The sequence below is a fragment of the Octopus sinensis genome, linkage group LG26 (genome assembly GCF_006345805.1).
Source record: "Octopus sinensis linkage group LG26, ASM634580v1, whole genome shotgun sequence".
NCBI lineage: Eukaryota > Metazoa > Mollusca > Cephalopoda > Octopoda > Octopodidae > Octopus > Octopus sinensis.
The window spans coordinates 15,128,287-15,155,398 of NC_043022.1; the positions used below are offsets into that span (position 1 = coordinate 15,128,287).

General features: G+C 38.4%; 1 protein-coding gene across 8 annotated transcripts; it reads right to left on the reverse strand.

The window, feature by feature from the left end:
• Positions 1 to 442: 442 nt before the first annotated feature.
• LOC115224717 (caspase-3-like) lies at positions 443 to 26,709 on the reverse strand. Of its 8 annotated transcripts, none has more exons than XR_005003894.1 (3): positions 26,317 to 26,709; positions 4,379 to 5,109; positions 443 to 656 (listed from the first exon to the last, which is right to left on the reverse strand). XR_005003894.1 is itself a non-coding variant. In XM_029795541.2 (3 exons), exons 1-2 carry the CDS (start codon positions 26,599 to 26,601, stop codon positions 4,429 to 4,431), a joined length of 966 nt encoding a protein of 321 aa, XP_029651401.2. In that variant the 5' UTR covers positions 26,602 to 26,709; the 3' UTR covers positions 443 to 686; positions 4,412 to 4,428. The 8 variants fall into 8 exon arrangements, 7 of the variants coding, with proteins under 7 accessions (XP_029651401.2, XP_036369440.1, XP_036369438.1 ...); XM_029795541.2 differs by having other exon boundaries at positions 443 to 686; positions 4,412 to 5,109; XM_036513547.1 differs by having other exon boundaries at positions 443 to 671; positions 4,398 to 5,109.
• Positions 26,710 to 27,112: the final 403 nt, after the last annotated feature.

Here is a 27,112-nt window from a genome sequence, read left to right on the forward strand (position 1 = left end):
TATTATTATATATATATATATATATGTGTGTGTGTGTGTGTGTGTGTGTGTGTGTTGTGTGTATGTATGTATGTAAGTATGTTTGAGTGTATGTATGAATGTATATATGTATGTACGTATGTATGTATGTATGTATGTATTTATGTATGTATGTATGTATGTATGTATGTATGTATGTATGTATGTATGTATGTATGTATGTATGTATGTATGTATGTAAATACGTATTTAATGATCTGAGATCTTCCTGGTCTCGTTTGCTTCGTTTAAGCCATCACGACCAAGGTCATGCTGGAGCAAAAACCGCCTAGTTAGCGTATAGCAACTTGGCTTTTCTACAGTAGAGGCGTGATACTGCTACAGTTACCTCCCTTGCACTCGACCGGAATGCAGTGGAATCCAGTTGGTTTCCAATCGCATAAAACAACAGCAACTTCTCAAGGAATTCAAAAGAAATATCGTATGTAATTTATAAAATAAAATAAAGTTCTGCAGAGAATGGTGTCTGATAAGTCCTCCTCTTTAAATTGTTGGCTTTGTACCGAAATCAGAAATACTTATTAGTCAGGTGAAGTGGAATCCAAGTATACAGATTAGGTTGTGGATGGAGGCGAATTTGGAAAGGTTTAACGTACATACCATTGTTGTTCAATTTCTTTATATTTTAATGAGAGAAGGAGAAGAGAGAATTAGGTTAATCTGTGGCTCGAAGAATCACCTTTCTCTTCAAGGTGGAATAACAACTTGAAACCTGATCCATGTTAATCTCTTTGCATTCCTTCGAAACTTCTGAATTTATATCAAGTGATAATGATGAGATGTCACATCTATCTTTGTTCCTTTCATAAACACTGATTAAACTTTTTATGAAAAAAGAACCACTTGCCTCAGTTCGGTAAGCAAGGCCTTCTGGAACGGTGGCAAAAGTAACATAGAGATCTGGAACGTTGAAATATTGCCCGATGTATTCCTTTTCAGAATTACTTTCGACAGCGCTGCTACATTCTGCGTCAACTTTGACTTGAGTTTCACTTCGACAAGTATTTTCTTTAGTTGAAGAAGCGTCGGTGCCTTTCGGGACATTATCCTTCTCATGTTTAAATTGACAAGTGTTTACATAAATGAGCTTTGGTTTGTCTTTCAGCTCATAACTCTCCTTTAGAATGGTATTAATAGTGGAATAAGATAATTCCTTACCATCAGTTCCAATGATACTCCCTCTAACACCATGGGACATCAAGAACATAACGAAACAATCTTCACGGGCTGTACTTTCCTTCGATGCTTTCTCAATTATTCTTTTCATGTCCTCGGCCGTTTTATTAGAATAAAGTTGAACATCGAAATTGAAAGCCTTGAAAAGTTCCCTGATACCTTCCACATCCTTTTCGCTTCCGAGCCTTTCATTGTATTTACTCCCAACGGGAAATTTCACATTATTTATTAATATAACACGACCATGAGGTTTGAATTTCATCGGGTAGACTGACGGATCGTCTAATAGCTTGAGAATTTCCTTATGGTTTGACTTTTCCAAAGCCGACACAAATTTACGGGACCCATCCGGTAGTTTCTTACCTAGGATTTCGTGTAACCGTCGTTTCTGATCGTTAGAATCTCTTTCAGACATTATGCTCTCTTTATTGCTATATGTCAGCAAACCATTGGATAAAGCTTCATCTAAAAATGATTCGATATCGTCCATGAGTTTTACAAAATCAACTCGGAGTTTTTGAAATTGATCCTTAGAAATATAATATACTTGGTCGTCATTCATGCTCATATAAAGTTCTTAATATGAAAACAATATAAATCTCTAAAAATATCAATTTTTACCTGGAAAAGAAAAAAGCAAAACAGTCCACCCTTTCACTTCCTGGTTTACGAAGAGAAACGTTTCGGGTAATGTAGTCTGCTCAGTTCGATGACTTCATTAACTGAGCCTAGTTATTTACAAACACATATATTTCAATGGCTCTTGTTAAATTTCCTTCAACCAATCAAATTTTCTTCAAAGTTCTGGATAGTTTTCCTCTGATGACGTAAATCAGAGTTATTTTTTTCTTTTAGAAACCAATAACAAAGAAACTACAAATATTTAAAGTCATGTCATTCAAGCGATTAAATAGTTTCACCTGAATACTTTTAGAAAATGCGCATTTCACATAGTTCTAACCGATTGTGTTACACTGAGAAGATTTGATGTTCGTGGGTCAGCGAAACATGCAAAATAAAAATGAAGAGAAAGAAGGAAGCTGTTTCTTACAGATTTTATTTTCCTGTTAATTCGATGTTAGTATCAGAACACAAAATGCTGTGGCAGTCGGCCGTTTTACAATGCTAAGGGCGAAAATAACAAAGACAAAACGAGAGCACGTTTGGTAATAACTGCGTCTGTTGCGGATGTTAGGAAGAAGTGATTTGCTAAAAATTCTATAACGTGCGGCGTATTAAAACAAGGGAAATCTGTAAAAATTATCAATTTTCACTGGGAAAATAAAGTTCAACAGTTTCACTTCCTGGTTTGCGAAGGCAAAAATGTTACGTGTGACGTCAGCCGATGAAATCTGACAATGATCACAGGTATAGTGACACAGGTATATAAGTATGTGTGTGTGTGTGTATGAGTGTGTGTGTGCGCGCACGTTTGTTTGCGTTATGAATTATAATATGCCATTATTAATTCCTCTCTACAATAGTAAATAATAAGTAAAAATATAAATATCTCATTTTGCGTTAAGTACGAAAGTGCGGCGTAATGTTTATAGATGGTTATTGTCCTTATCTAATAACAAACAACTCGTCTGTCTCGTTGGCCAGACGTGATTAATGGGACAGTCGGACAGACGTTGGCCAGACGTTTGCCAGACGTGATTAAAGGGACAGTCCGACAGACGTTGGCCAGACGTGATTAATGGGTCTGTCGGACAGACGTTCGACAGACGTGATTAATGGGTCAGTCGGAGAGACGTGGGACAGACGTTGGCCAGACGTGATTAATGGGACAGTCGGACAGACGTTAGACAGACGATTGGCCAGACGTGATTAAAAAGTCTGTCGGACAGACGTTGGCCAGACGTGATTAATCGGTCAGTCGGCGTGTAGCATAAAATTGGAATAAAATCCTTCTTTGAACGGGTTTATGACAAATTTTATTCAGACTTATGGTTAATGTTTAGGAAATGCAAAGCGAAAAAGAAAAGAAAAAATACTGGAATGGGTGTAAAACAATGAAAAGGAAGCGAATATGAACAAAAAAAAATGCGTGCAAAGCAACGGGAGGGTGGGTAGAGGACTTCGGAAAATTCACAAGATCGGAGTTTTCCCCACATTACTATATATATATGTGTTTGTGTGTGTGTGTATGTATATATATATGTGTGTGTGTGTGTGTGTCTATATATATATATATGTGTGTGTGTGTATGTGTACATATGTTTGTGTATATATATGTATATAATATATCTATATATATAATATATATATATAACTTAAAGGCGGTGCTCCAGCATAGCCACAGTCAAATGACTGAGACACGTAAAAAAAAGTAATATCTCTCTCTCTCTGTATATATATATATATGTGCGTGTGTGTGTGTGTATATATATATATGTACATATGTATGTGTATATATATGTATATAATATATCTATATATATATATGTGCGTGTGTGTGTATATATATATATATATATGTACATATGTATGTGTATATATATGTATATAATATATCTATATACATAATACTTATAAATGAGGGTGAAAAATTAATATTAATTTAATAATACCATTAATTTAACACCGAGTGGCTTAGCACAAAACCTACGGAGAAAATACAAATTTATACATAAATTATTAGAGTGTTAACCACTAATTTCTATATATATAATATATATATATATCTTAAAGGCGGTGCTCCAGCATAGCCACAGTCAAATGACTGAAACACGTAAAAAAGTAATATCTCTCTCTCTCTATCTGTGTGTATATATATATATATATATCGCCATGTTGATTCGTTAGTTACTGCACGCATTTTTTTTTCTCTCCTTCTTTCTGTGTTTTTTTTCTCTGTGTATCTTTCTGTTGAGGAGCGTAGGCTCGAAACGTTAAAGACTTGTTTTATTTATATTTCCTGAGCGCCATACTAATACAATTGTTTGTTTGTTTTCCACCTGCCTCGTCTTTTGTCTATTTTCATAAAGCTTCCCGTTATATATATATATATATATATAATATATATATATATATATATATATAATATACACACACAGATAGAGAGAGAGATATTACTTTTTCACATGATTCAGTCATTTGACTGTGGCTATGCTGGAGCACCGCCTTTAAGATTTACGTACATACTATTGTTGTTCAATTTCTTTATATTTTAATGAGAGAAGAAGAAGAGAGAATTGGGACGGAATCTGGTTAGTCTTTGGCTCGAAGTATCACATTTTTCTTCAACGTAGAGAAAGAACTTGAAACCTGATCCATGGAAATCTCATTGCCTTCCTTCGAAACTTGTGAATTTATATCAAGTGATAATGAAGAGATGTCACATCTATCTTTGTTCGTTTCATAAACACTGATTAAACATTTTATGAAAACAGAACCACTTTCATCAGTTGGAAAAGCTAGGCTTTCTGGAACAGTGGCAAACGTAACATAGAGATCTGGAACGTTGAAATATTTCTTGATATCTTTCTCGGTAGGATTAATTTCACAAGTATTTACATAAATGAGTTTTGGTTTGTTTTTCAAGGGAGTGCTCTTCTTTAGAATTTTGTTAATAGTGGAATAAGGTAATTTCTCACCATCAACTCCGACAATATTCCCTAAAGCACCGTGTGACATCAAGAACATAACGAAACAATCCTCATTGGCTGTACTTTCTGCAGCTTCTTTTAGAATCGAATCTTCCATTTCCTCGGCCGTTTTATTAGAATAAAGTTGAACATCGAAATTGAAAGCAGTGAAAAGTTTCGTGATACCCTCCACATCTTTTTCGCTTCCGAGCCTTTCTGGATACTTCTCTTCATCGTCAAATTTCACATTATTTATTAATACAACTCGACCATGTGTTTTGAATTTCATCGGGTAGACTGACTGTTCGTCTAATAGAGTGATTATTTCCTCATGTTCTGACTTTTTTAAAGCCGACACAAATTCACGGGACCCGTCTGGTAGTTTCTTATATAAGATATTGTGTAACCGTCGTTTCTGGCTGTTAGAATCTTTTTCAGACATGATTCCCTCTATATTGCTCTGAGTTAACAAACCATTGTCTAAAGCTTCATCTAAAAACGAATCTATATCGTCCAAATATTTTACAAAATCGACTCGGAGTTTTTGAAATTGATTCTTAGAAATATAATATAGTTTCTCAGCATTCATGTTTATATAAAATTTTTAATATTACAAGAATGTGAAACTGTAAATAATAGCAATTTTTTCACGAGAAAAGAAAGCCAAACTGTCCACCTTTTAACTTCCTGATTTACGAAGATAAACGTTTCGTGTAATGTAGTCTGGTTACAAACTTATACATTTCAATGGCTCTTCTTAAATTTCCTTCAACCAATCAAATTTTCTTCAAAGTTCTGGATAGTTTTCCTCTGATGACGTAAATCAGAGTTATTTTATCTTTTAGAAACAAAGAAACTACAAATATTTAAAGTCATGTCGTTCAAGCGATTAAATAGTTTCACCTGAATACTTTTAGAAAATGCGCATTTCACATAGTTCTAACAGATTGTGTTACACTGAGAAGATTTGATGTTCGTGGGTCAGCGAAACATGCAACATAAAAATGAAGAGAAAGAAGGAAGCTGTTTCTTACAGATTTTATTTTCCTGTTAATTCGATGTTACTGTCAGAATACAAAATGCTGTGGCAGTCGACCGTTTTACAATGCTAAGGGCGAAAATAACGAAGACAAAACGAGAGCACGTTTCGTAATAACTGCGTCTGTTGCGGATGTTAGGAAGAAGTGATTTGCTAAAAATTCTATAACGTGCGGCGTCTGAAAGCGAAAACGATTGTTACCGAATATTCTAAGAGAATTCGTAGTTATACATGTTGGATTGTTGAATGTGGATCGGAGTAGAATGGGAAATGAATTAGTTTACCTCTGTTAACCTGTATTTAACAAAATTCCAAGTCCTAATACCAATAACAATGGAAAGGGATCTTTTCTTTTTGATGGCCAGATTTCAACACAATTTTTAGTTAACTAAACACTTTAAAACTTCGTATACTGGTACAATGTGTTTATAAAACATCATTTTTTCTAGGCTTTATTGAGAAAATTCAATATGTTGTAAGATATTTCGTCTGAAAATCCGTATACGTTGTTTACCTAAATGGACTCCAGCGATTGGTTAAAATTGCCAAAATACTCGGATTTTCAGACGAAATATCTTACAACACATAGAATTTTCTCAATAAAGCCAAGAAAAAAATGATGTTTTATAAACACATTCTACCAGTATACGAAGTTTTAAAGTGTTTAGTTAACTAGAAATTGTGTTGAAATCTGGCCATCAAAAGGAAAAGATCCATGGAAAGGATTTGGTAAAAACAATCGAGGCCAGAGCTTCGATCTCCCGCTAAGGATCGAAGAGGCGATTTGTATTATAGTTTTGCTTGGTGAGGATCAAAATCCCGCTGGTTTATCCTTTATGAAGAATTTATTACCAAGGAGTTACAAGCAAGTAAAGTTGTGTAATTTCAAACAATCGAATGCCACCATAGTCCACACAGCGGAAGTCGAAACTATTCTGTCGTATCTCAAATCTACAATCGGTTTTGCTCTTCATGTTCTAGATTTCTTGCAATTTGAAGATTAACTTTTGTATACTTTTATATTTGACATATTGACAAGGAGTGGTTGTGTGGTAGGTAGCTTGTTTACCAACCACATGGTTCCGGGTTCAGTCCCACTGCGTGGCACCTTGGGCATGTGTCTTCTACTATAGCCTCGGGCCGACCAAAGCCTTGTGAGTGGATTTGGTAGACGGAAACTGAAAGAAACCCGTCGTATATATGTATATATATATATATATATATATGTGTGTGTGTGTCTGTGTTTGTCCTCCTAGCATTGCTTGACAACCGATGCTGGTGTGTTTATGTCCCCGTTACTTAGCGGTTCGGCAAAAGAGACCGATAGGATAAGTACTGGGCTTACAAAAGAATAAGTCCCGGGGTCGAGTTGCTCGACTAAAGGCGGTGCTCCAGCATGGCCGCAGTCAAATGACTGAAACAAGTAAAAGAATAAAATTGAGATACATATATCTTATTTTCAAAGAATTGATAACTGGGTTTTTTTTTTCAGATCTGATCATGACTTTTTCAATTAGACATAGATGTGTGAATAATCCTGATGGCTTCTGTTTACATCTGTGGCTCCTTCACACTTATCCATGAATGGCACAAAACACAGTACTTGTGTCTCAAGCTTATAAAGCCTATTCTGGAATTCTCCGAGGTGATTAAAAAAAAAAAATGGGCCCCTCGTATTGTTTGTCATAACGGTGAGGAAATGCTTCGAAAGCGAAAGGGTCTGCTCTTTAGAGTTCCTATGGTTAACACAAAAAGCTTTGGCAAGAAAAATAAGCGTAAAGTATCTTATTCTGATATTCCTTCAGCAATTAGACCTGTTGTGTACTCTGAGACACGCCCGATTCCACTTCCTCCTGGGGGTGCTCCTTGGTAATTAATCTCTCTCTATATAAACGGCAGTTTGTCTGTGCGTTTTCTGTGTGTCTGTTTTCTCGTACCCTCACTCTGACCACGGCTTTCAACCGATTCTGATGAAACTTGACACATAATTCAAAACTAACGCAGCGAAAATTTTGAAAAGTTCCCCCAGTTCTGAAAAAAATCGATAAATTCGACATGGGGTGGAGAATCAGAAACCCAAACCGCAGACCGTCTAGGGGACGCAACTCCACCTTTTTTAACTCTCAAAAAAATTTACCATAATTTTTTTTCCATTTTTTTGCTATTTTTTTGGCTATAACTCTCTAAAAATGCTTTATAGTTATTTCCCTTACAAACCTGAGCAACGCCGGGCGATACTGCTAGTTCTTCATAAAGGATAAACCAGCGGGATTTTGATCCTCACCAAGCAAAACTATAATACAAATCGCCTCTTCGATCCTTAGCGGGAAACCGAAGCTCTGGCCTCGATTGTTTTTACCAAATCCTTTCCATGGATGATAAAGAAAAGCAAGAAATTATCTTGGAATTCCAAGACCCCTCTTATGGTACCATAAGATCAACTCCTCTACAGTTAAACCAGACAGAACTGAATGGTTTAGGGCATGATTAGGGGACACTCCAAGACTGCGGCTGCTGTTCTCGTATCCAAGCTGCAGGGAAAGCATCTTTCTCTTTTACTCTTTTACTTGTTTCAGTCATTTTGACTGCGACCATGCTGGAGCACCGCCTTTAGTCGATCAAATCGAACCCCAGGACTTATTCTTTGTAAGCCCAGTACTTATTCTATCGGTCTTTTTTTTGCCGAACCGCACTAAGTGACGGGGACGTAAACACACCAGCATCGGTTGTCAAGCGAAAAAGAAAAGAAAAAATACTGGAATGGGTGTAAAACAATGCAAAGGAAGCGAATATGAACAAAAAAAATGCGTGCAAAGCAACGGGAGGGTGGGGAGAGGACTTCGGAAAATTCACAACATCGGAGTTTTCCCCTCATTACTATATATATATATATATGTGTGTGTGTGTGTGTGTGTGTGTGTGTGTATATATATATATATATATGTGTGTGTGTGTGTGTGTGTGTGTGTGTGTGTGTGTGTGTGTGCATATATATATATATGTGTGTGTGTGTGTGTGTGTGTGTGTGTGCATATATATATATATGGTGTGTGTGTGTGTGTGTGTGTGTGTATATATATATATATATGTGTGTGTGCTTGAGGAGACCTGTTGAGTCAAGTGCATGTACACGAACATCGAAACAAATATCAATGGAAATAGTAGTTGTGATACCTGTGCTGGTGGCACATAAAAAGCACCATCTGAACGTGGCCGTTGCCAGCGCCGCCTCGACTGGCTTCTGTGCCGGTGGCACATAAAAAGCACCATCTAAACGTGGCCGTTGCCAGCGCCGCCTCGACTGGCTTCTGTGCCAGTGGCACATAAAAAGCACCATCTAAACGTGGCCGTTGCCAGCGCCGCCTCGACTGGCTTCTGTGCCGGTGGCACATAAAAAGCACCATCTAAACGTGGCCGTTGCCAGCGCCGCCTCGACTGGCTTCTGTGCCGGTGGCACATAAAAAGCACCATCTAAACGTGGCCGTTGCCAGCGCCGCCTCGACTGGCTTCTGTGCCAGTGGCACATAAAAAGCACCATCTAAACGTGGCCGATGCCAGCGCCGCCTCGACTGGCTTCTGTGCCGGTGGCACATAAAAAGCACCATCCGAACGTGGCCGATGCCAGACTCGCCTTGGCTGGCTTCTGTGCCGGTGGCACATAAAAAGCACCATCTAAACGTGGCCGATGCCAGCGCCGCCTTGACTGGCTTCTGTGCCGGTGGCACATAAAAAGCACCATCCGAACGTGGCCGATGCCAGCGCCGCCTTGGCTGGCTTCTGTGCCGGTGGCACATAAAAAGCACCATCCGAACGTGGCCGATGCCAGCGCCGCCTTGACTGGCTTCTGTGCCGGTGGCACATAAAAAGCACCATCCGAACGTGGCCGATGCCAGCGCCGCCTCGACTGGCTTCTGTGCCGGTGGCACATAAAAAGCACCATCTAAACGTGGCCGTTGACAGCGCCGCCTCGACTGGCTTCTGTGCCGGTGGCACATAAAAAGCACCATCTAAACGTGGCCGTTGCCAGCGCCGCCTCGACTGGCTTCTGTGCCGGTGGCACATAAAAAGCACCATCCGAACGTGGCCGATGCCAGCGCCGCCTTGGCTGGCTTCCGTGCCAGTGGCATGTTAAAAGCACCAACCGATCGTGGCCGATGCCAGACTCCCCTGGCACGTAAAAAGCACCCACTACACTCGCAGAGTGGTTGGCATTAGGAAGGGGATCCAGCTGTAGAAACACTGCCAGATCAGACTGGAGCCTGGTGCAGCCATCTGGTTTGCCAGACCCCGGTCGAACCGTCCAACCCGTGCTAGCGCGGAAAACGGACGTTATACGATGATGAGGATGATGATGATGATGATGATGAACCATGGACCCCCATCCGGTCCTGGACTCTTCCAATTTGGGGAATCATCTCCGTAGTTATTTTTATATCTTCTTGGCCTTCTGGATTTCACGTAGCCGTTCCACTTCATCATTATACTCTATAACTTGGTCCCAGATCCCTCTCCAGAATACTCTTTTACTCTTTTACTTGTTTCAGTCATTTGACTGCGGCCATGCTGGAGCACCACCTTTAGTCGAGCAAATCGACCCCGGGACTTATTCTTTTTGTAAGCCCAGTACTTATTCTAACGGTCTCTTTTTGCCAAACCGCTAAGTGACGGGGACGTAAACACACCAGCATCGGTGGTCAAGCAATGCTAGGGGAACAAACACAGACACACAAGCACACACACATACATATATAAATATACATATATACGATGGGCTTCTTTCAGTTTTCGTCTACCAAATCCACTCACAAGGCATTGGTCGGCCCGGGGCTATAGCAGAAGACACTTGCCCAAGGTGCCACGCAGTGGGACTGAACCCGGAACCATGTGGTTGGTTAGCAAGCTACTTACCACACAGCCACTTGTGCGCCTATATATATATATATATATATATATATATATATATATATAATATATATATATATATACTATATAATATATACATATATATATATATATATATATACATTATATATATATATACATATATATATATATATATATATATACATATATATACATATATATATATATACATATATATACATATAATATATATACATATATATTATATATATATACATATATATATATATATATATACATATATATATATATATATATACATATATATATATATATATACATATATATATATATATATATATATATACATATATAATATATATACATATAATATATATATATACATATATATATATATATATATATACATATATATATATAATATACATATATATATATATATATACATATATATATATATATACATATTATATATATATACATATATATATGTATATATATATATATATATATATATATATAATTATATATATAATATATATATATATCAATCCTATTGAAAATGTATGGAATATTCTAGGAGAACGTTCGAAAGCCAGAAATCCTAAAACAACTGAGCGATTATGGAATGCCCTTCAGGAAGAATGGAATAAGATCACCCAGCAAGAAATTGGAAATTTAATTTCCTCATGCAGTCGAAGATGTCAGAGTGTGATTGAAGCTAAAGGGCTTCACACTAAATATTAAATAATTCCAGTATTCTCTGTCATTTTTTATCATTTTGTTATTTTTTTCAACCGTTCTGATCATTTTGGCCGCCATGGGTTTTGCAGTAAATCACTAAATCATCCATAACCTTTGTATTATCCTCTCAAATTACACCAAAATCTCAAATAATAACAATTAATATTGTATTTATTGTCTGCGAAAATTATAGAATATAAAACTACTTTGATAAAAACTTATACTTACTTTTCTGACGAAAACAATGCCGTTCTGAACATTTTGCCCGCCACTGTGTTTATATATATATATATTCATTATTAATCATTAACCTACATATCAAATGGTGTTTTTTACGTGCCACCTGCACAGGAGCCAGTTCAGTGGCACTGGCAATGACCTCGCACTGGGGTCATATAATAGACTTAATCCGTTTGTCCTTGTTTGTCCCGTGTTTAGCCCCTTGTGGGTAGTAAAGAAATAGGTATTTCGCCTGCCGTTACGTTCTGAGTTCAAATTCTGCCGAGGTCGACTTTGCCTCTCATCCTTTCGGGGTCTATAAATTTAGTACCAGTTACGCACTGGGATCGATATAATCGACTTAATCCGTTTGTCTGTCCTTGTTCGTCCTCTCTGTGTTTAGCCCCCTGTGGGTAATAAAGAAATAGGTATTTCACCTGCCGTTACATTCTGAATTCAAATTCCGCCGAGGTCGACTTTGACTTTCTCCCTTTCAGGGTTGATAAATTAAATTACCGACATTTTCAATGGGTATATCCAATCTTCTTGCGCACACACAGGGTATATCCAATATTCTTACACACACACACACAGGTATATCCAATATTCTTACACACACACACAGGTATATCCAATATTCTTACACACACACACAGGTATATCCAATATTCTTACACACACACAGGGTATATCCAATATTCTTGCACACACACACACAGGTATATCCAATATTCTTACACACACACAGGTATATCCAATATTCTTACCCACACACACAGGGTATATCCAATATTCTTACACACACACACACACACAGGTATATCCAATATTCTTACACACACACAGGGTATATCCAATATTCTTACACACACACACAGGTATATCCAATATTCTTACACACACACACAGGTATATCCAATATTCTTACACACACACAGGGTATATCCAATATTCTTGCACACACACACACAGGTATATCCAATATTCTTACACACACACAGGTATATCCAATATTCTTACCCACACACACAGGGTATATCCAATATTCTTACACACACACACACACACAGGTATATCCAATATTCTTACACACACACAGGGTATATCCAATATTCTTACACACACACACAGGTATATCCAATAGTCTTACACACACACAGGGTATATCCAATATTCTTGCACACACACACACAGGTATATCCAATATTCTTACACACACACAGGTATATCCAATATTCTTACCCACACACACAGTTATATCCAATATTCTTACACACACACAGGGTATATCCAATATTCTTACACACACACAGGGTATATCCAATATTCTTACACACACACACAGGTATATCCAATATTCTTACACACACACAGGGTATATCCAATATTCTTGCACACACACACACAGGTATATCCAATATTCTTACACACACACAGGTATATCCAATATTCTTACACACACACGGGTATATCCAATATTCTTGCACACACACACACACACGGGCATATCCAATTTTCTTGCAAACAAAACATTCCTTTAGTCTCGAAGGAAATACACTTAAGCAAGATGGTTGCAATTCCCACAATGGTAACATTCCTGTTTCTCTGTCAGTTTATGAAAGGAGTTTCCAGATTTCCCTCCAGGTAAGCGTTGCATGTCCTGAATTTCCCCTGGAAAAGACTGATCTCAATTCAACTGCAACCAATATTTTAAGGGCACGCTCTTACGTCAGTCTCCTTTCACTGGAAGATGTGAATTTAGATCACTTTAACACTTAAATAAATATCAAATGGAAATTGTAATTGTGATACCTCTGCTGGCGGCATGTAAAAAGCACCATCTGAACATAGTCGATGCCAGCGCCGCCTTGACTGGCTTCTGTGCCGGTGGCATGTGACCTGCTGTGCTTGAGGAGACCTATTGAGTCCAGTACATGAACATCGAAATAAATATCAAATGGAAATTGTAGTTGTGATACCTGTGCTGGTGGCACGTAAAAAGCACCATCCGAATGTGGCCGATGCTAGTGCCCGCTTAACGGGCTTCTGTGCCGGTGGCATGTAAAACGCACCAACCGATCGTGGCCGCTGCCAGCCTCCCCTGGCACATAAAAAGCACCCACTACACTCTTGAAGTGGTTGGCGTTAGGAAAGGCATCCAGCTGTAGAAATACTGCCAGATCAGACTGGAGCCTGGTGCAGCCTCCTGGCTTCCCAGATCCCCGGTCGAACCGTCCAACCCATGCTAGCATGGAAAACGGACGTTAGACGATGATGATTTCTGTTGAAATAAACTGATTTTATTTAAATCAACTCTGAAAATAGCGAAGAATTAAGTAAAACAGCTATGTGGTTACGAAGCTGGTTTTGGAACATAAATATGAAACTTAGATGGAAAGCTTCAAATTCATCATCGTCATTGTTCGACCATGGTCGAGACAATGGAATTTACCATGCTACGCCAGACTTCACGGTCCATCATGGCATTACGGAGGTCCTGTTGCTGGATGCCTGTATCCCTGGAGATTACATCAGGGTAGGAGAGTGTGCGCCCTCTGGTATTGCGAGTAGATGGCTTCCAGAGGAGAAGAGTAGAAATTACTTCTTTTTCAGCTCTACAACAATGTCCAGCAAACTGGACTCTCCTACCTTTCACAAGAGATGACACAGGTGGTAGTTTCCCATATATTTGCATTTTGGTTGGATGGCGCTTCCACGAGAGATTTTGAGCTCTCATAAGGATTAAGCTTCAAATTAGATTAATTTTAAAAAAAGGAAACTTGTATGACAGCACTAGGGGCTGGGAAGAAAATGGTTAAGTGCAACACTAACAGTATGAACGTGAAGGGTGTTGGAGGTAATACGAAGACTAAGCACACTTTCCGTTCCCCTGGTTCCACCAAGGGACAAGAAAAAAAAAACAAAGAAAAAGATTGCTGAACAAATTTTTATTGTTTAAAATATAATTACGATGACAGAATATATAAATTGAAAAAAAAAAAAATTAATTTGTAAATATTTTTGAAAATTCTAATTTGAAAACTATAAAATTGGAAATAGGAAAATAATTAGAAAAATGTGTAGAAAAGGCACCGATCTTTTTGGTGAGTCACTCACAGACATGTGAAGGCACCGATCTTTTTGGTGAGTCACTCACAGACATGTGAAGGCACCGATCTTTTTGTGAGTCACTCACAGACATGTGAAGGCACCGATCTTTTTGGTGAGTCACTCACAGACATGTGAAGGCACCGATCTTTTTGGTGAGTCACTCACAGACATGTGAAGGCACCGATCTTTTTGGTGAGTCACTCACAGACACGTGAAGGCACCGATCTTTTTGGTGAGTCACTCACAGACATGTGAAGGCACCGATCTTTTTGGTGAGTCACTCACAGACATGTGAAGGCACCGATCGTTTTGGTGAGTCACTCACAGACATGTGAAGGCACCGATCTCTTTGGTGAGTCACTCACAGACATGTGAAGGCACCGATCTTTTTGGTGAGTCACTCACAGACATGTGAAGGCACTTTTATTTTCTGAGTCAAAGATATGTTGAATAATGGCATAAATTAATGAGAAATTATTGTGGCATTAACCAAAGGAATTTAAAGACAATATTTCATGAAAGAATATGAATTTATACCACAAAGAATAATAATAATAATAATAATAATTCGGTATTGGCCATAAGGACTGCATAAATATTTAAGACATTTGAAAGGACAACAGGGATTACCATAGAAACGTGTTAACAATAAAACAATAACAATTGGTATAAATAAAAAAGAAAATTGCCAATAGGGAGGAAAACGTGAAACGGTCAATGAAGGAGCCCCACAGACCCTGAGTCTCCCTACTCATCAGGAGCACCATGTCTAGTGCTCCCCACTTCTCTGTGCTCCTTGGCCTACAGCTGCCAGCTTAGAGTAGGCCCACTCGCTCGGCCCATCCTTGCCACATTCACCCAACATTCAACAAGATTATTGGTGGGGCAATAATCTTACCAACCACATGGTTCCGGGTTCAGTCCCACTGCGTGGCACCTTGGGCAAGTGTCTTCTACTATAGCCTCGGGCCGACCAAAACCTTGTGAGTGGATTTGGTAGACGGAAACTGAAAGAAACCCGTCGTATATATGCAGGAGTGGCTGTGTGGTAAGTAGCTTGTTTACCAACCACATGGTTCCGGGTTCAGTCCCACTGCGTGGCACCTTGGGCAAGTGTCTTCTACTATAGCCTCGGGCCGACCAAAGCCTTGCGAGTGGATTTGGTAGACGGAAACTGAAAGAAGTCCGTCGTATATATGTATATATATATGTGCATGTATGTTTGTGTGTCTGTGTTTGTCCCCCTAGCATCACTTGACAACCGATGCTGGTGTGTTTATGTCCCCGTTACTTAACGGTTCGGCAAAAGAGACCGATAGAATAAGTACTGGGCTTACAAAGAATAAGTCCCGGGGTCGAGTTGATCGATTAAAAAGGCGGTGCTCCAGCATGGCCGCAGTCAAATGACTGAAACAAAAAAAAGTAAAAAAAAAGTCAAAAAAAAAAAAAAAAAAAATCGACTTCGGATCAAAGTAACTTTCTTATTTTAAAAGAAAACTATATTTTATCTCTCTATATATAAACGGCAGTTTGTCTGTCCGTGTGTCTGTCAGGTTGTACCCTCACCCTGACCACGGCTTTCAACCGATTCTGATGAAACTTGACACACACATAGCCCAATGTCATAATTCAAAACTAACGCAGCGAAAATTTTGAAAAGTTCCCCCAGTTCTGAAAAAAATAGATAAATTCGACATGGGGTCGAGAATCTAAGCTTTTTATATGCAACACATTTTCTGTCGGGAGACAGCTAGGAACATCGTATACATAGAAGTATTCGAGTGAAGAGAAGACATTGCAACCTACACATGCGCCTTCGTTCCCTAGAGGGAAAGAACTAGATTGGGATTAGTCGTTGCTTACTAGGGGCTCTTACATACCCGGGCGACGCCGGGCTATGCTGCTAGTCTTTAATATAAAGAAGTTGTGAAGCCAAAAGTCCCGAAAAAAATGTAACACCTTCACTTGACTTTGACTTCAAAATACTTTCTTAATTTAAAAGCAATCTATATTTCATTTAAGCTCAAATGATAAATCAAAACAAGAGTGATCTAAAAATGGTAATTTTGTAGGGGAGAAAAAATGGTGTTAGGCAAAAAGTGCCAAAAAATGTGACGGTGGGCCTTGTGCCGATAGGAGAAAGGATTATACAAACTAATATATAAAACTAGCAGTATCGCCGGGCGTTGCTCGGGTTTGTAAGGGAAATAACTATATAAGCATTTTTAGAGAGTTATAGCCAAAAAATAGCAAAAAAATGCATTAAAAATGGAAAAAAAATGATGGTAAATTTTTTTTAAATCGTTGACTCATCGTAGACATTTTTAGAGAGTTACTTCCCTTATATAATAGCAAAAAAATGCATTAAAATGGAAAAAAATGATGGTAAATTTTTTTTTAAATCGTAGACTCATCTTAGACGCACGCTAATACCCAGAAAGGCTCGATATGAATCACGACTATAAGATACCCGGTTTTGGTTAAACTGCACCGCAAAATGTGGGAGTAGTTAGGAATCTAAATCGTAGGAGACAGATACACAACTTCTCTTTTATATATAAAGATATACACAGTTGTTTCCCTTGCATCACAGTAAGATTTCTCTCCCCTTTAGCTTGAGATGAGGAATTATTTACATTATTTACATTTGACAGATATTTGTTCTCATCTTGTTTGTTGTTAACACAACGTTTCGGCTGATATACTCTCCAGCCTTCATCAGGTGTCTTGGGAGAAATTTCGAACCTGGGTTCTCATTCCTGAGGTATTTTTGACGTTATTATTATTATTATTGTTTAGGTCACTGCCGGGAATCAAACTCGGAATCTTGGGGGTTAGCAGCCCATGTTCTTAACCACTACGCCATATGGCCTGCGGGTAAGATTCCAGGTTCGATTCCAGGCAGTGACCTGAGCAATAATAATAATAATAATAACAACAACAAAAACATTGGAAGAATACCTTAGGAATGAGAACCCAGGTTCAAAATTTTCCCAAGACACCTGATGAAGGCTGGAGGGTACATCAGCCGAAACGTGTTATCAGGATGAGGACAAATATCCGTCAATTCTAAATACTGTTCTTCTCTCTTTCTTTCTCTTTTTTCTCATCATGATCCAGTGTAATTAGAGTGTTCTTACAATTTATTTCTTTATTTATTTAGATTAACACTTATTCTTATTTTAATTCAATCATCAAACATGAAAAATAATCGAAAAATTATTTTTGCAAAAGTATCAAATAAAATGAAAAATTTTTAATAAGGTAAAATTATAAATTACTGTTACTATTTGTTAGTTTAATTGCATTGTCAGTAAAAAAAAAGGGGGGGGGGCGGATTACAAATGAAAAATACAGAAAATATGGAGGTTAATGTTCTTAAGTTATTACACCGGGAAAAGTACAGGACAAGTTATTACACCTGGGAAAGTACAGGACAAGTTACTACACCTGGGAAAGTACAGGACAATTTATTACACCTGGAAAAGTACAGGACAAGTTATTACACCTGGAAAAGTACAGGACAATTTATTACACCTGGGAAAGTACAGGACAATTTATTACACCTGGAAAAGTACAGGACAATTTATTACACCTGGAAAAGTACAGGACAATTTATTACACCTGGAAAAGTACAGGACAAGTTATTACACCTGGGAAAGTACAGGACAAGTTATTACACCGGGAAAAGTACAGGACAAGTTATTACACCTGGGAAAGTACAGGACAAGTTATTACACCTGGAAAAGTACAGGACAAGTTATTACACCTGGGAAAGTACAGGACAAGTTATTACACCGGGAAAAGTACAGGACAAGTTATTACACCTGGAAAAGTACAGGACAATTATTACACCACCGGAAAAGTACAGGACAAGTTATTACACCTGGGAAAGTACAGGACAAGTTATTACACCGGGAAAAGTACAGGACAAGTTATTACACCTGGGAAAGTACAGGACAAGTTATTACACCTGGAAAAGTACAGGACAAGTTATTACACCGGGAAAAGTACAGGACAAGTTATTACACCTGGGAAAGTACAGGACAAGTTATTACACCGGGAAAAGTACAGGACAAGCAAATTTATATTTGAAATATTACAGCTATAATTAAAACACTAAAAATAATAGCTTTTATTAGCTGCTCTATAATTAAAAAAAGGTAACTCAAATAATTAATTTAAGGCTAACTGTTACTCTTTTACTTGTTTCAGTCATGTGACTGTGGCCATGCTGGGGTATCGCATTTAGTCGAGCATATCGACCCCAGGACTTATTCTTTTGTTAGCCTAGTACTTATTCTATCGGTTCCTTTTGCCGAACCGCTAAGTTACAGGGACGTAAACACACTGGCATCGGTTGTCAAGCGATGTTGTGGGGACAAACACAGACACATAAACACACACATATATATATATATATATATATATATACAACGGGCTTCTTTCAGTTTCCGTCTACCAAATCCACTCACAAGGCTTTGGTCGGCCCGAGGCTTAGTAGAAGACACTTGCCCAAGGTGCCATGCAGTGGGACTGAACCTGGAAACATGTGGCTGGTAAGCAAGCTACTTACCACACAGCCACTCCTATGCCTATGTTTTTTTTATTTTTTGATAACATAGGCACAGGAGTGGCTGTGTGGTAAGTAGCTTGCTAACCAACCACATGGTTCTGGGTTCAGTCCCACTGCGTGGCATCTTGGGCAAGTGTCTTCTGCTATAGCCCCGGGCCGACCAATGCCTTGTGAATGGATTTGGTAGACGGAAACTGAAAGAAGCCTGTCGTATATATATATATATATATGTGTGTGTGTGTGTGTGTGTTCGTGTTTGTGCCCCTAGCATTGCTTGACAACCGATGCTGGTGTGTTTACGTCCCCCGTCACTTAGCGGTTCGGCAAAAGAGACCGATAGAATAAGTACTGGGCTTACAAGGAATAAGTCCCGGGGTCGATTTGCTCGACTAAAGGCGGTGCTCCAGCATGGCCGCAGTCAAATGCCTGAAACAAGTAAAAGAGTAAAAGAGTATAGCCGCAATATTTCAAGTATAAATATGCTTGTCCTGTACTTAAGAACATTAACCTCCATGTGTTTGTATTTTTCATCGTAAGGTCCCATGTCCTATCACTCCGGTCTATCATAACCACAAATCCTATTCATCATCACTGCTTAATGTCTGCCTTCCATGCTGGCATGGCTGGGACGGTTTGACAAGAGCTGACCAGGCAGAAACCTGCGCCAGACTTCTGTAACTGTTTTGGCAGAATTTTTACAGCTGGATGCCTTTCCTAACACCAACCACATTACAGTGTGGACTGGGTGCTTTTATTATTATTATTATTATTATTATATTATTATTATTATTATTATATGTTTGATTTTTGCTTTGTATTTGTACAAGTTGACTCCAAGTTTCATTCCAGAGACCTCAAGAGACAACAATTTAAAAGTTCGACTAGGGTGCCATATATTTGGTTTTGCACAGATTATTGTTCTAGAGCAGTGCTTTTCAACCTTTTTGCTGGAGCGGAACCCCAAGGAAACATTCCACTGGCTTGAGGAACCCCTGTGCAATAATTTAATAGTCTTATGCACACATATCTGCACAGGAGAATTAAAAATTGCTGCCGATTTTAGCAGTTTTGTAACTTCTTGCGGAACCCTGGTTGAAAACCACTGGTTCTAGAGAATGTTTTGGGAAACAAGAAAATTAAAAATTTGTTTTAAAAGTAATTTCATTGTAAGATGGTAGCATGATAAAAGCTACTGACTATTCAAGTACATTTAAAAGTAATTTTGACTATGTTTACAGATTAACCCTTTTGTTACCAACCCGGCTGAAACCGGCTCTGGCTCTTTAGTACAAATGTCTTGTTTTCATAAGTTTTGAATCAAAATCTTCTTAGTCAAAATTATGTTCCTAACACTAGCTTAATGATAACGATGTTATTTTACTAAATTCTTTGTTATATCTAAAGTAATTGGAAGAAATACAGAGCATCTCAAAATAAATACAGTAATGAAAGGGTTAAAATGTATAATAGAGAAACAATTCTTAACCCTTTCATTACCAACCCAGCTGAAACCGGCTCTGGCTCTGTAATACAAATGTCTGGTTTTCATAAGTTTTGAATTAAAATCTTCCACCAAACCTTAGTCAAAATTATGTTCCTAACACTAGCTTAATGATAACGATGTTATTTTACTAAATTCTTTGTTATATCTAAAGTAATTGGAAGAAATACAGAGCATCTCAAAATAAATACAGTAATGAAAGGGTTAAAATGTATAATAGAGAAACAATTCTTAACCCTTTCATTACCAACCCAGCTGAAACCGGCTCTGGCTCTGTAATACAAATGTCTGGTTTTCATAGTTTTGAATTAAAATCTCCACCAAACCTTAGTCAAAATTATGTTCCTAACACTAGCTTAATGATAACGATGTTATTTTACTAAATTCTTTGTTATATCTAAAGTAATTGGAAGAAATACAGAGCATCTCAAAATAAATACAGTAATGAAAGGGTTAAAATGTATAATAGAGAAACAATCTTAACCCTTTCATTACCAACCCAGCTGAAACCGGCTCTGGCTCTGTAATACAAATGTCTGGTTTTCATAAGTTTTGAATTAAAATCTTCACCAAACCTTAGTCAAAATTATGTTCCTAACACTAGCTTAATGATAACGATGTTATTTTACTAAATTCTTTGTTATATCTAAAGTAATTGGAAGAATACAGAGCATCTCAAAATAAATACAGTAATGAAAGGGTTAAAATGTATAATAGAGAAACAATTCTTAACCCTTTCATTACCAACCCAGCTGAAACCGGCTCTGGCTCTGTAATACAAATGTCTGGTTTTCATAAGTTTTGAATTAAAATCTTCCACCAAACCTTAGTCAAAATTATGTTCCTAACACTAGCTTAATGATAACGATGTTATTTTACTAAATTCTTTGTTATATTTAAAGTAATTGAAAGAAATACAGAGCATCTCAAAATAAATACAGTAACGAAAGGGTTAAAGATGTTTTGGGGATTACGTAGACAATTATTATTATTATTATTGAGTGAGAGAGCAGCACATGCCATCAAAGTGAGACTGGGATACAAGCCGTGAGTTCAAGTCCCACAGTTACATTGGTCTGTATCTCAGTTCCTTCATTGTCTTTGGCATTGTTTGCTGCCGTTGTTGTTGTTGCTGCTGCTGTTGTCACCTTTGCTATTGTTGTTGTTGCTGCTGACATTGATCTTATTCCTGTTGTTGTTGTTGTTTGCCGTTAGCTCGTCCGTTGTACGTTGCTCACGCATGGGCTTTCACAGCTTTCATTTTTGGAAATTAATGCTTTCACTTTGAATGATGTCAAAGACAGAGCTTTTGCTTTTCGAAAGATCTTCCGAGTGATCCTTCTTGAAAAAATTGGCTCTGTTGTCCCTTTTTGTCCCCCCCCCCTTTTTTTTCAGCAAAAATACAATTATCGTCTGTCTTTTTCTTTTGCGGACCAAAGTCCCTTTGCACACGTGCACCCCCTCTCTCATTGGTGTCTGGTGATGCTCCTTACTCTCTCCTTCTCTCTCACATACGAACATCACAATGTTTTGCGTTTTCTCCACATATAGGCGCAGGAGTGGCTGTGTGGTAAGTAGCTTGTTTACCGACCGCATGGTTCCGGGTTCAGTCCCACTGCGTGGCACCTTGGGCAAGTGTCTTCTACTATAGCCTCGGGCCGACCAAAGCCTTGTGAGTGGATTTGGTAGACAGAAACTGAAAGAAGCCCGTCGTATATATATATATATGTATATGTGTGTGTGTATGTTTGTGTGTCTGTGTCTGTCCCCCTAGCATTGCTTGACAACCGGTGCTGGTGTGTTTACGTCCCCGTCACTTAGCGGAAACTGAAAGAAGCCTGTCGTATATATGTATATATATATGTATGTGTGTGTGTGTGTTTGTGTGTCTGTGTTTGTACCCCTAGCATTGCTTGACAACCGGTGCTGGTGTGTTTACGTCCCCGTCACTTAGCGGTTCAGCAAAAAGAGACCGATAGAATAAGCCCTGGGCTTACAAAGAATAAGTCCCGGGGTCGAGTTGCTCGATTAAAGGCGGTGCTCCAGCATGTCCACAGTCAAATGACTGAAACAAGTAAAAGAGAAAAAGAGTATATAAAGGCGACGAGCTGGCAGAATCGTTAGCGCGCCGGGCGAAATGTGTAGCCGTATTTCGTCTGCTGTTACGTTCTGAGTTCAAATTCCGCTGAGGTCGACTTTTCCTTTCATCCTTCCGGGGTTGATAAATAAAGTGCCAGTTACGCACTGGGGTCGATGTAATCAACTTAATCCCTTTGTCTTTGTCCGCTCTATGTTTAGCCCCTTGTGGGCAATAAAGAAATATATATACACACACACACACATATATATATATATATATATATATATGCATATATACTAGCAGAGATACCTGGCCTTGCTTGGATTAAAATGGCATAGTTTTAATATTGTTTTACTCGTTTCAGTGAAGTGACTGCAGCCATGCTGGAGCACTGCCGTAGGTCGAACAAATCGAGCATTTATTTATTTTTTTGTAAGCCTAGTACTTATTCTGCCAGTGTCTTTTGTTGAAGCACTAAGTTATGGGGACATAAACACACCAACATCGGTTGTCAAGCAATGATGGGATACAAACACAGACGCGCACACGTATATACACACATATACAACAGTCTCCTTTCAGTTTCCGTGTACGAAATCCACTCACAAGGCTTTGGTGAGCCTGAGGCTATAATATATATAATAACAATTTAATAAATAAAACATATGCATACATACAAAAATATATGTACATACCTACATCTATATGTATATATACATGCATATATAGATATATATATATATATATATATATATATATGAGTACAGGACAGCACAAATAAACGTGGAACACAATGAGAAACGAAAACATAAAATCAAACAAGGAAACGGACTTTTTTTAACAACGAAAAAACAGAGTACAGGACAAACAATACAAGGAATATTCCCCTTCATCAGCTGCCCCTGGTTCGACTCAATGCGTTTTTCGAAGGTAAGGGCAGAACACGGCCAGGCCGAAGCAGTCCTTCCCGCAAAAAGAATTAACTAAAATTTTTTTGCGGAGGGGTAAAAAAAAATATATATACACACGCACACACATATATATAAATATACACACGCACATATATATATATATATCTTTTACTCTTTTACTTGTTTCAGTCATTTGAGTGTGGCCATGCTGGGGCACCACCTTTTAGTTGAAGAAATTGACCCCTGGACTTATTCTTTCTAAGCCTGGTGCTAATTCTATCGATATCTTCTACCAAATTGCTAAGTTACAGGGATGTAAGCATACGAACATCAGTTTCTAAATGATGGTGGTCGTGGGGGTGAACACACACACACACACATGATGGGCTTCTTTCAATTTCCATCAATCAAATTCACTTACATAGCTTTGGTCGTCCTGAGGCTATAGTAGAAGACACTTGCCCAAGGTGTGCCACGCAATGAAACTGAACCCGGAACCATGTGGTTGGTAAGCAAGCTACTTACCACACAGCCACACCCTAGCAGTTGAGGGAACCTGTGGAAGAGGTAGACCCAAGAAGACCTGGGATGAGGTGGTCAAGCACGACCTTCGAACGTGGAGCCTCACTGAGACCTTTGGAGATATGCTGTGCCTGAGAAGACCTGGCAAGCCAAGTGAGACCATAACCCGTGGCATATGCCAGGGGTGTATAACCAGCCCACTCAATTCAATTTCGCTCAAATATAAGAAAATGGGGTACTGTTTAGGAAGAGTGGTCCTGGTGCACGCTAGCTAGTTGTGACTAGTTGATCCTTACTTTGTGTAAAAAAAGGATTTACTTTGTGTTTTATTTACTTTAGGCGCAGGAGTGGCTGTGTGGTAAGTAGCTTGCTTACCAAAAACATGGTTCCAGGTTCAGTCCCACTGCGTGGCACCTTGGGCAAGTGTCTTCTGCTATAGCCCCGGGCCGACCAATGCCTTGTGAGTGGATTTGGTAGACGGAAACTGAAAGAAGCCTGTCGTATATATGTATATATATATATGTGTGTATGTGTATATGTTTGTGTGTCTGTGTTTGTCCCCCTAGCATTGCTTGACAACCGATGCTGGTGTGTTTACGTCCCCTGTCACTTAGCGGTTCGGCAAAAAGAGCCCGATAGAATAAGTACTGGGCTTACAAAGAATAAGTCCCCGGGGTCGAGTTGCTCGACTAAAGGCGGTGCTCCAGCATGGCCGCAGTCAAATGACTGAAACAAGTAAAAAAATAAATTTTAAAAAAAGTCGTAGGATCGACTAGTCACGACTAGCTAGCGCGGATGCGTGACTAAGCGAGTGCGCGCACCAGGACCACCCTTCTTAAGTAGTACCACAAAATAGATTTTGGTGGAATTAAAAAGAAAAACGAATTGGTAATTAAAGCAAAACTAGTCATTAGAGTGTTGGATAAAATTGCTCGCATCATTGCTTCAAGCTGTTAAAGTTCAGATTTGCTTGAAACAAACCTAGCCTTTCAACCCCACCCCTGGGGTTAATACAACGGAAGGGTTTCTAATACGTCCTCCTCTTAAAATTACTGGTTTTGTGTCTAAATCTGAAATACTTATTAGCCAGGTGATGTGGGCAAGAATTTTGTTTGTGGAATCTAAGATAAGCACATCATGGAATGGAAAGGGGCCAATTTGGAAGCGTTTAACGTACATACCATTGTTCAATTTCTTTATATTTTAATGAAAGAAGGAGAAGAGAGAATCGGGACGGAATATGGTTAGTCTGTGGCTCGAAGTATCACATTTCTCTTTAAAGTGGAATGACAACTTGAAACTTGATCCTTGGAAATCTCATTGCATTCCTTCGAAACTTGTGCATTTATTTTAACTGATAATGATGAGATGTCGCACTTGCTTTTGTTATTTTCATAGACTTTGAGTAAAGATATAATGAAAAGACTGCCTTTCTTCTTACTTCGGTAAGCAAGGTTTTCTGGAACCGTGGCAAAAGTAACATGTAGGTCTGCAACACCGAAGTATTGCTCGACCTCTTCTTTTTCAGAAGAAGCTTGACAAGTGTTTACGTAAATGAGTTTTGGTTTGTCTTTCAGCTGAGAACTGTCCTCTAGAATGGTATTAATAGTGGAATAAGATAATTCCTCACCATCTTTTCCAATAATATTCCCTACAGTCCCATGGGACATCAAGAACATAACGAAACAATCTTCACTGGCTGTACTTTCTGAAGCTGCTTCTTCAATTATTCTTCTCATTTCTTCCGCTGTTTTATTAGGATGAGGACGAATATCGAAATTGAAAGCCTTGAAAAGTTCCGTGATACCTTCCACATCCTTTTCGCTTCCGAGCCTTTTCTTGTATTCTTCTTATCGTCAAATTCTAAATTATTTATTAATACAACTCGACCGTGTGGTTTGTTTTTCATCGGGTAGACTGTCACTTCGTCTAAAAGATCAAATATCTTAAAATGTTTCGACTCTTTCAAGGCTGACATCAATTTATCTGAATCATACGGAAGTTTTTTATATATATAATCATGTAACTGTCGTGTTTGGTCGTCAGGATTTCTCTCGGACATTATTCTATTTTCATGTCCCTTAGTCAATAAACCACTGGGCACAGCATAATCTAAAAATGATCTGATATCGTCCACGTGTTTTACAAAATCAACTCGGATTTGCATAAATCGTTGCTGAGAAATTTTATGTCCTTGTTCACAGCTCATGTTTGTATAAGATTATAGATGTTAAAACAAGAGAAATCTGTAAAATAAATATCAATTTTTACCTGAAGGATCGGTCGACCTATTTTCACTTCCTGGTCTAGGATAAGATAAACGGTGTAACCGGTGTGGAGTACCCTACCTCGATTTGTTGCCGGATGTCATAAAATAAAGAAATAGTGTAATACGTGTAAAAAACGGTCAAACTAAAGGGTCTTTGGGCGATCCTTCGGTATAAGTACACACGTGACTTTGTTTACATTTCTGAAGATAACAAAATCCCTTTACTCCTCCCCTAACCCCCCGCCCATATATAAAAAACAACAACACTTTCTTGAAATGTATCCGGCACTTCCGGTACTTATACCGAAGTTACGCCGGGTCTTTGTACTTGTGGGATTGAGATGAGATGGGGCGAGACTTGTCGAAGTGTAGAGCCTGATCCATCCATCCATCTATATCTATCTATCTATCTATCTATCTATTTCTCTATCTATCTATATCTATCTATATA

What these genes read in the sequence shown, in the direction of transcription:
- LOC115224717 (XM_036513544.1), bottom strand. Translation starts at nt 26,601, where the DNA reads ATGAGCTGTGAACAAGGACATAAAATTTCTCAGCAACGATTTATGCAA. An exon ending in TATTTGATCTTTTAGACGAA is followed by an intron (nt 1,493 to 26,316) that starts GTGACAGTCTAC and finishes CTATTAGACGAT; the next exon opens with CCGTCAGTCTACCCGATGAA.